General features: G+C 30.1%; 1 protein-coding gene across 1 annotated transcript in view; it reads left to right on the top strand.

Annotated features, from left to right (window-relative positions):
- Nucleotides 1-505: 505 nt before the first annotated feature.
- Smp_014820 (hypothetical protein) overlaps nucleotides 506-11,223 on the top strand; it is a gene marked incomplete at its 3' end in the record, with an annotated part of 27,916 nt that continues 17,198 nt past the window's right edge. Inside the window, exons 1-2 of the mRNA XM_018795739.1 lie at nucleotides 506-589; nucleotides 4,276-4,886. Coding sequence (XP_018650021.1) covers nucleotides 4,298-4,886 — 589 coding nt within the window. The 5' untranslated portion in view covers nucleotides 506-589; nucleotides 4,276-4,297. The remainder of the gene's footprint in view (nucleotides 590-4,275; nucleotides 4,887-11,223) is intronic.

Below are 11,223 nucleotides of genomic sequence, written 5' to 3'. Positions count from 1 at the left end.
TACTTAGTTGCAATGCTTTTTCGCTTTGAGTGATGTAACTTAGTTTCAGTGCATCAAAATAAACTTCAAACATAATCCTAATAAATTTAATAAATTATAGTTTTTTGAATTATTTTTAAATCACTAGGTTGATAGAATATCACCATCACTTGTGCCTAGTCCAACTGCCTGCGTTTCCGCATCATCACCATCGGGTTTCCTTAGCAAAAATCAATCTGGAGTACCATCGCCTATGGTGTCTATATCTGTTTCACCAAACTCATCAACATCCGGACTTCCTTTGCATAATTTACCATTGAGTTCATCTTCTACTTGTACAAATGTTCAAAATCGTCTAAGATCAACTACTGCTGTAAATAATAATAACAGTAATAATAATAACAATGGTAATAATGGCAACAATAATCAAAATATTGCAGCCAATCATCGAGCTCATCCAAATCAGTTGCCTTATCCCCATCATCAGCATTCACATCAAGTAAATGAACAATTACAAACATCGCGGTGGTATACAACATCAACGACAACATTCACAAGGTCTCCCCGTACAATCTCAGCCTACAAGTCAATCACTTGTAACGCATTTTCGGTTGGTTCCTTTAAACTCATCACTATATACTTATATAACTTGACGCTTTTTGAAATGCTATACAAAATGATTCTGACATTATCAAATTTCTTCACATGACTTGAAGAATTTTTGAGCACATTAAGGCTATTCTACTCAGTTTATTATTAGATGTTACTGATTAAATCAACCACGATAAATAACAGTTTAACGCTTTCAGTAACAAATTCATCTTAAACAATTGAAATTATTAAAGACATATTTAAATTCACCGAAATAGATTATAGTGAATAATTTTTAAAATATTTACAGACTCCTTAGTTCATATTGGAATAACCACCAAATATACTATCAGTCTTAGGTTTGACTAAGTGACATGTTTTTTGGACGAGAACTCTATTATGCAAAATATTGAAACAAGACTCGTACATTTATAAATATTTTAACCAATTATAAAAATCTTCGTTTGACTTATCTATGTATCTTAATTCATAAGACAAAAAATTAATTAATCGATTAGTCATTTATATGTAGTTTATTTTACTTGAAGTACACTGTATCACTAAGCCGTTGTAAAACACTTTCATGCAAATGAATAATTGTATGTTACAAAAATGAGCTGAAATACTTTTCGTTGAAGAAAACTATAACTTCAGTAATAGTTAAAGCAAACGAATTTCTATAGATTAATATTTAAAATCAAGCGGGACTGGAAGGTATATATATATATATATATGACCATGTCCGTACATATTTATGGAATATAACTGTCATCTTTAACTAGACGTTTGGTCAAACAGGTTTAATCAAAAGTTATTCAAAAGATGACTGATGTATGATAGAATCACTCAATGGATAACTTTAATAATTCAACAGAAGATATCAAACATGATTAGTCAAAGAACAAAGACGTTAATTTTCAGTAACTTTATAGTCAAGACCTTCGAGTGGTATAGCTAACACTGTCCACCCCTTCATAATATGTTATTAAAAAGCAAACAGCACTCAGATCAGCATACAGACTAAGGCCCTAAAATAAGTAATTGCTAAGTCGAACTGTATAGAAATATGCAAATCTTCTGGATGAAATCAGCTTAACAGTCGCAATCAATGCGTGAAAACGTGAGCTAAACCTCACAAGCATTCATATTTGTCTCTCTACTTGATCTTCAGTTTTAATTTCTTATACTTATCTGTTATTAATGAATAATATGTCCTACAATTGATTTACCACTGTAATTAGTATTATCACTATTGTTTCCACTTTTTTGCTTTCCTTCTGTTATTTTGCTCTTTTTCTTTGTTCGAGTTGTGACAACGCGGATTGATGTTTATATTTGAGCTATCACCTACTTCTGTTATTCTCCTTTCAAGCACTCCAACACTGTATCTGTAAAAGAACAATTAGTTCCATCCAGAACCCTAGTTGAAATCAAGAAAATAAAACTATTTTTTTCACTAGTTAAACTATGAAACAAAATAAAAGAACTAACTTAACATAATTTATTCCATTTTATCCTATTAATTTGATTCCTATATTTTCCATTTCGTAATGATTAATTAACAACAACTGTCAGTATACATTTCGAAATAGTGGAATGATAATTTGGACGAATATTATTTGATCAATGTATGTAAGTAAACTTTGTACTGTCTCCCTAGGAACAATTCACTTACACAATACAAGATACTTGTCATTAATAATCAGTGTAATATCTACTTCACTTTTTGTGGGTAACTTGAAAAATGAATAAATTTCAAGCAAAATAATCCCGATCTAAAATCAGAAATATAATTGGTATTTTAGTTGATAGGGTTTTACAGAAGCTAGTTCAATTTACATGTTGCATTCGTCACAAATCAATAGTATTTGAGTTACTACTGGAAACCAAGAAATACAGAACAGTCTTTCCGTCTTAGTAGAGAACTCCCTAGTAGCGTGCATCCACGACCTTACCAGAGATCAGAACTTTAACTTGTCGTTTGATGGTTTTTACTATTAAGCAACTGTGCATTAGCTTCTTCCTTTCCATTCATCGAACAACTTTTGCCTGGCGACCTAATTTTTATGCTTATGTCAACTTATGATAGAAATTAACTTTAAACTGTACAAAATATGTACTAAAAATTTGTTTACTGTTAACAGATTTCGAGATAACTATTCCAGAAGCTTGGTAATTAACTAGTAATCTGTAAAGTCGATGAATATGAAAGTAAGGCAACAACCCACCGATAATGATAAATAAGAATTAGACTGTAGATTGGATTCTGTAAAGATAAAAATGTGAACTTGTGCCAAATGAAGTGGATGTATCATTTTCACTGCATGTTCCCTAAGTCTCCTGATCCATTCCGCGTGAGATTATGGGTAGGCACAACTGACAGGTGTTAGATTTGAAAAACCCTGCTTTTGATTTCTCCGGTTTTGAGCCGTTTTTAAGTTGATGTGTATTCGATATCCTACTCAAGTATGTTTACTTAAACTCATCTTCGTTTAAGCTCGAAATTAACTGGTTTGTAGTATGTAAATGTATGGGATTATTTTTACACATATAAAACCTGTACGAGTATATTAGTTCACTGTGTTATCACAAGCATTTTATGTTCAATTTTAACAATTAAGAGAAGTCAGCTTTATCAATAGTCATCACACTAACCAGTGTGAAATACACCTTCATTATTGTTCTATGACATATCTATCTTTTTAATGTTATCTACTGCGTGTTACTACAATAACGACTTAATTCAAAGGTAGAAAATCACCAAGTACAATGATGGACAAAATACATTCTAATATGCTTCAGATAAATTCACGCAATTGTAAGTTTTATAACAACATAACTGAAAAATAAAAATGGTTATTTATTCAAGTCTAGAAAAAGTATACAAATAGATGTGTAAATTTAAATTAACAAATTCTTCTGTAAATTTATGTAAAAGTTCTAATCTGTTACCTTTCACAGTTAAATTGCAGTTTGTTTCACAGATATCATGATGTGAACATACGTTCTTTATCAGTACACTCTAAACAATTATGATATCTAGCTTATTTTCAAAACTGACATATTCTTGATCTGAAACTCTAAAAATAACTCATTTCAGATATATTCATAGTAAAACTTAAATGTCCACTGATACGAAGTCGAAAAATCTAAGTATTCTTAATCTCATAACTTGTACATTTTTTTTCTTGTATGTACCGTATCCAGTGATCTCATTAACCCAGATCAACTAATAAAGAGTTAAGAACTAATATGTAACTAGTTACTTCATTTTTCAGTTTGAGATTATTCTACATGATGCTTTGATAAACTGACATAGGTCTAAATCTAGAACTTCCTGCCATCCACGACATCAGTTTGTGATAAGACTCTACCATCATCCAATACGATCCTAGTCGATATTATTTATTTCTAATTTAAATGGATTCAAAGAATCTGAATTCGTATAAGAAATTAAATATTATCATTAATCATATAAGCCTTGAAGTTTACCAAATGGTTTAAAGAACAATCCTGTTGTGGAACAAAGTAATAGTTCCAGGCATGTATGATTGCATTATGCTGTTTTCATTATTTCCCTACAGTTGCTTGATAACTCAAGGGCGAATTACATACGTATTGATAAGTGATTATGACCATAAAATGTTTAATATAGTTTATTTTCGACACTTTTCTTATTCAAAATTTTTATCATATATTGTATAGCTCTTGTAGTCAACCAGTTTCCATGTCCAGTGGTCGAGATTGTGGTTCCAGTACAGGCATAATACTAAGTTCAAACTCATCGGGTGTATCTACAGCCACAACAACAGTAACAGGAACTTTGGGTCACACTCAACTTCGGATTCCTGGTAGTTTAAGTGGCATTCTATCATCAAGTTCCTCACTTACAGGTCTATGCGGCTCAAATGTAAATACTGGTCAACAAGGGTGTGTTACCGGTTCCATTAGTACATCATCTGGACAATTGGTCCAAGGACTTGAATGCTTACGATTAAATGCATCAGTTACTTCTACAAATGCATTAAATAACTCCAATCATGTACTACTTGATCAACAACAAATCCCCAAAACACAAAGAGTTCAACAACCGCAATTCATTCTGTCAGCTAGCTCCGGCATAGTTTATGGATCAAATATAAATGCGGCTGCAGCACGACTTGTTGGCACAGTGTTACCTAATACTCCCCAACCTGGTAATCAACACTCACATCAAAGCAGTATGGATAGTGGAGTAGGTCAATCACTAACAGGTCAATCAAATCCTAGTGCTAATCAGACTCCTGAGCATACTGTTATGCTATTTTGTGATCCAAGTAAGTCAGCTTAATGATAAACAATTTCCGAATGGAAGTTACGTAAACTTCAGTTTCTTGTCATCTAAGGACAGGTTCAACCACTTATCTCTTCACAACATGTTTTCGTTTTTGTCAGAATAAAAAAGTTATATAAATCATAGAAAGGAATTAAAGATAAAAAGTTTTAAGATAGAAAGATCATCAACTTCTATGTGATGTCTGCCTATCGTTAAAATGAATATCCTGGCAAACAAACAAAGTTATTTGAGTCGTTTTGCGAAAGTTGTCAGCCGGTTATTAAAATAAACACGATTATTGGTTTATTTGATAACATATTGAGTTAGCATAGGTTTTACTACATGTGAAATGGAATTATGAGCTGGGTTTGTATTTTTCTTAAAATTATTATTCTACCACTGACGAGCCCTCCATGTTATGTGTGTAATCCAACTTCTAGTAACACAGACTGTCCAGTCATAAAACGGTTCGTCCACAAAAATTCTTTATTTTTCATATGGGTGGATTTTTGACAAATAACTGATGTATAAATTTATGTTCACAACTCGTTAGCAATACATACATTCATTTGTGAACAATGTAATAATAATAATAATAATAATAAGTGTCATTATAAACTCTTGACCATATAAACATCTGATCAGCAATATATTAATGTATAATGTCCTATGATATTTAATTGCTTAACATTGTGTAAGTAATAATAGCTGATCTTTCCAACTTCAAATAGTGCATACTTACGTATTTGATGCTAATTGTAATGATGCTTAGAAAATTTTAACGCATATACAACATTTTAGTATAGTTACCTTTAACAAAGAAGTATACTAATCAATAAAATGAGTAAGAGTTGAGCACGACTAACAACAGTCTGTAGATTTCAGTGTGCTTATCAAAGTGGTCGACAGAACTTTCACGACGATTGTCCTAATAACCTGTATTTAATCGATCAATTTAGGAGAGCTGGTATAACTTCATATAAATTAGCTCTCCTCTTTGTTTTGATACCTTCCAAGAAAAAAAGTTTTCTAAATACTTACCTAACAGCATATATTTCATCTAGTCATATACCACTTTAACATACAGTTCATAGTGTCATTATTAGCACTAGAGTTGACGAATAGCTTAAAACTAAGAATGAGGATATGTAATCGAGGGTAATAGCTCAGACCGCTACTCAAGAAACAGTCAACCAAACGATTTCTAACACAAGGGTTCGTTTATTCCTTTCATTAAAAGCACAAATCACTGACATTGCATTACCACAACAAGATGTGTTTTTCACGGGCCTACGGTATTCTAAGTCAATAAGTGTTTGACTGAAGTAACCTTCTTTTTATGATGTAGTATCATATTTCTTAGTCTATAAGCACACCTACAATTACAAAATCCAGTTTACAGTTTTTGTGATAATTCTCATCAGCCAACTTATGACAGTGTTGAACCGTAAGTCAAAGAGCAACAGTGAAACTAATGACCAAGCTTAAAACGTCTTTGAAGATTGTTTTACTTTCTAGTTTACATCACAGGCTGAAAAACCTCTTGTGCTACTAATAATTATATGCTTACTTATAACTAATTTCGAGAGATAGTTACTCTGGTTTAAGTGAGAAATCTTGTTCAGTAAAGTTTGATCATATCAGATGTATGGTATTTGCCCTTTAACTAGAAGTCAGTTGGACAATATCGTGAATCAACTGAAGTCAATATCAACAATTTCAAATCCACTCAGTGGTCAAAAGGTAAAGTGTTGACCTTGAACCTTAAAAGTCTTAAGTTTAATCCAAAATGGGATCAAAGATGCTTATTGCCTCTGAGGAGTATCTTATTATCACAAAACAACTATGAAATACTTCCTGGTTTAAATGAATGTTGAAGGTCAGTTCATAAAGTAAACTATAAAAGACAATGTCCTTGCACATAATGCAACAAGTAGAACTGGAATGTCATTATTCATTATATTTATATCATAACAGATAATACTATTTTGTATTGTATTCGTCGTGCATACATATATAATTGAAAAGTAGAAAAACGTTTTGTCAATTATCAGTATATTATTAATACAAAAACAAAAATTTAATTTCATCTACTTATTAATGATTATCATCAGTGTATATTCAATGTATAATAAACCACTGTTATAATCAGATGAATCAACAGGTAGAGAGACACTTGGTTAATCACATCTTCAAATTCGCTACTTTATTTTATATAAATATAAACTATTTATAAATAATAGTAATAACAATTAATTTAAAACTAATAAAAATAGTAAGTTTTAGTTTGTTTAATGTTATCACTAGAGACCTCGTGACAAATCATCTCATGAGACGCTGTTTTATTAATATATTGATCAATTTACTATTATTAACTTGATAGTAAATAAAAGTTAAGGTAATTTTATTTTATTACGCATTATATACAATCATTATCTTATTACAGACAGAGAAAGAGAGAAAAATTTAACTAATCTTATGTAAGATCTGTTATAAGTGTACATATTAATTTAAGTTACCGCATCTTACACTCAGAGGGTGTATCATGACTATTAACAAAAAATCGGTCGTAAATATTTTGAAATAAGTAAAGAAGATTTATAGTCTTGGTAAATTCTTTAATTGTTTTGTATCTCCGTAATTGGTTGATTTAAGGGTGAAGCATTTTTATTCTGCCTTTGTTTCACTCGGGAAAGAAGTGAAAAGTGAAAATAGTTAGTAGTATGATTTACAATAGGAAACTAACTTATGATCATATGATTAAAAGGATCATATAATTTTAAAGAATAAAGTATGAAATTACACCATAACTGAAGATTTATTAAAAGATTGAATAAAGAGTTTTTTATCATTTCAGATTTCTAAACATACAGTTACTTAGTGGACTTTGTTTACAACTATATCAACCAGTTTTATCGATTTACATGTAGTCCCACTATTCAACCTTTAGGCGGTGAATTATTCACTAGGTTTTATTAATTTCATTAGTATCAGTGACATTTTTCCATTAATAAAGACAGTTGAAACGTTCTCGTGAATTTTTATAAATCCTTCAAATAAACGTGAAAAAAAGCATTCTTTATGAATTGAGATTTGTTTAACTATGTGTATACACAAGAATAAATCCACATACATTATGTATTTAATAAGCTAGTTTATGAGTTAAAAACTATAAGCTACTTTTAGACTTAATTTTCTTTAAAGACAATCTTATATAAAACTGAATCAGTTAAGAGACAAATACCTAATAATCTAATAATATGATCACTTTTTATTTAATAATTATTAACTGTTAGTTGGTTCGAACTGGTTCATTTTGGTGTATTTGAACAGTACATAGAATATAAGACAATGATGATGATGTTGATGGTAATGATAAAGAAGGTGAAAAAAATGAAAAATTTAAAGAGTAGGCCTTACTCTGATTGCATAATATGAAACTTGTAAGTATATTTACTGAATTTTTACTACGAACATATAAATTCAAAGAACTGATAATCAATCAATATAATATAACAATTTATACGTAGCAAACAGAATTGCCATCGCAATCAATGACTTTTGTATGTTCTGAAAAAATGTTTTTTGATGAAAAATATTTACGTAGAGAAAATTTGGTTAACTCACACTTCAGTTAGATCACTATTTTATTTTCCCTATTCTTTTACTTTGTTCTTGGGGTTTCAGACCAGGGAAGTTGGTTAAAGAACCACAAAAAATCAGTTAAACAAATGACTGATCATGACATTTACTTTGAAATAAGATAGTTAATTGACTTTTTCCTTGAAACTTAATAGGTGTGACCTGATTTGACAACAGATTTGTGAAAATGTCTTATTTTTTATTTTGAATGTATAAATCCTAATCAATTGTTGTGTGAATTTTAAAAAGCATATCTCATACTACTTATATGATCGAAAGATTGGTATTTATTGATGAACATTGATGAGCCGTCGATAGCCCCTACTTCGTTGGTAAAATTTACCAGATACCTTTCATTCGGTGCATAAGAAACTTTTGGACATTATAATTATATTTTGTGGGATATTTTTGATAGAAAAAGGTTGGTATTAATTAAGATGGGAACGATTAAACAGTAGGCCAATTATCAAAAAGTTTATATATCGGTCTTTTAAGCACGCAAAACTACAATTCAACTCACTTGACCATCTAGATAGACATCAAAATGTGTTAGTAAAAGCTAAGAATGGCTAGACATGGCATGATTTCAATCATTCAAGTTGCTAACTATTGTAGTGAGCGAGATGTGATGGAGCATATTACTAGGGTAAGATCCATTCGATAAGCGTAATCAATGGATGGAAATGATGAACGATGAAGCTTAAAACTGATGTATCAACTCTTTATCTGCCCTCAGATATTCTGGATTTCAAAACATTATATGGATTTATTCCTTCTTTCGAAATACGACTATGTTGGGTCTTTTTGAAAATAAAACGGACTAACATTACATCGAATCCTTTGCTGTATATATGGTTGATTTGATTTCTCTACCACTACATAATATGGCTAGCTTTGGACCAACTTAGACTCAGATCAAATCTTGCATTGTGTTACAAGTAACGCACTGAAATATTCGTTTAATTCTGAGGATGAAATATTATGTAAGAAATATGTTGTACATTTTTCAGATAGATTACAGTAATCGATATTCTTCATTATTAGAAAGCCTGTTTTACCTAATTCACACATCCTAACTTTTGCCGGTAAAAGGCTCACTTTTACTATCTATAAATCTATCGTAACCTATAAATCTTCACATTTCCGTATGATATTTATTTTAGAATATTTAGATAACAATATTTTGTGGTTGCCTTCTGAATGGTTTAAAAGTGATTTTGTCCATTATATGAAGTAAAATTGGCTACTGATAACAATGAAATAGATTGCATAATTAAATATAATATGTATAGAATTCTAATCGATAGTAAAATGAATGATGTACTAGTAGAAATGAGAACAACAAAAGTTTGAGTTAACGTTTCAGCGTAGAAAGTAGGTTAAAACCTGGAAAAAAGTAGACATTGGAATAACAGTCATTAAAAATTAGTAAAGTTATATAATAAGAAAAGGGTTCAAATAATTAAATAACTGTATTGAGCATACCGCCAGACAACTTAATCAATAAATAAATATATGCATCCCTGTGTGAGTTAGAAAGGGTCAGACAGAAACAACACTCAGATCTAGTTTATCACACTTGGTTGACACTGGTCACAATGTAGATAAAAATCGTGTTATCAACTGTATACCTTCGTCATTTTCCTAGGGGTTTTGATCATATTTCGTACATACCACAAACGCTGTCAAGCAAGAAAATCAATTGTTAATAATATCTATGAAGATGAGAGTTTATTTTAAAAAGCATAAAACGGTTTGGATGGATAAGTTATTTATAATATATCATGAAACACACATACATGACAAAGATAAAACCACTACAAATAATTTCTAAACTCATATGTTAGGTACACATTTGAAAAATTCCACTGCTTTCATTGTATGTAAAGTATCAAATTTTAAATCATAGAATACACTGAATGAAATTTGATAAAGCTGTTTAAGACCTATCTTTGAGTCTATCTATGGTCTAGAACAATTGTTACTTTTATTCCACTTAAATCGTTTAATATATTTCATAGTTTGCACTACTGATTAATCTTAGTTCTAGTATAAGATTCATCATTATGAATGCCTATTGATGACTATACCGCGGATCGAACCCATAACTTTCACGTCTCATGAAAAGCCCTCAACCTCTCTCACTAATTGATAATATTACAGAATAAAAAGTGTGTATCACGCAAAGCTGTTTGTAACCTTAAATCCAACCTTGTGTAGCAAAGGAAAAAGCATCTATTATTCTCTAGCTGTTCTTTTTTTTTACTAATTTCTTTCACTGTCTTTCATAATCTTAAGACTATCATCGTTTGAAATCATGCAATACATGCATATAGTAAAACTAAATAAAGCAGATGCAAATGATTAACTTTTTTAAAAATAAAAGATTATTATTATTTATTTATTTTCTTAATAATACTTTTTTAAATAAACAACAAAATGGTGTAACAAGCAAGGTATAACAGTTCACGCATATACATTTAATATATATATATATAAATCTATGAGTTTGTTGTGTACTCATTTAATTACAATTTATATTTAACATTTTAAAGTAAAAAGATAAAACAAAACAAAATAAACAACACCATATACAATCATAATCATAATAGTCTTTTATTGTATTTAATCAAAGCTGTCAGTCAAAATATTATTTGCGTTAGTAATAATAATAATAATAATTATTATTATTATTA

This window comes from Schistosoma mansoni, chromosome 2 (genome assembly GCF_000237925.1).
Source record: "Schistosoma mansoni strain Puerto Rico chromosome 2, complete genome".
Lineage (NCBI taxonomy): Eukaryota > Metazoa > Platyhelminthes > Trematoda > Strigeidida > Schistosomatidae > Schistosoma > Schistosoma mansoni.
The sequence above is the reverse complement of the archived record's forward strand: the minus strand, read 5'-3'. Positions and strand labels throughout refer to the sequence as shown.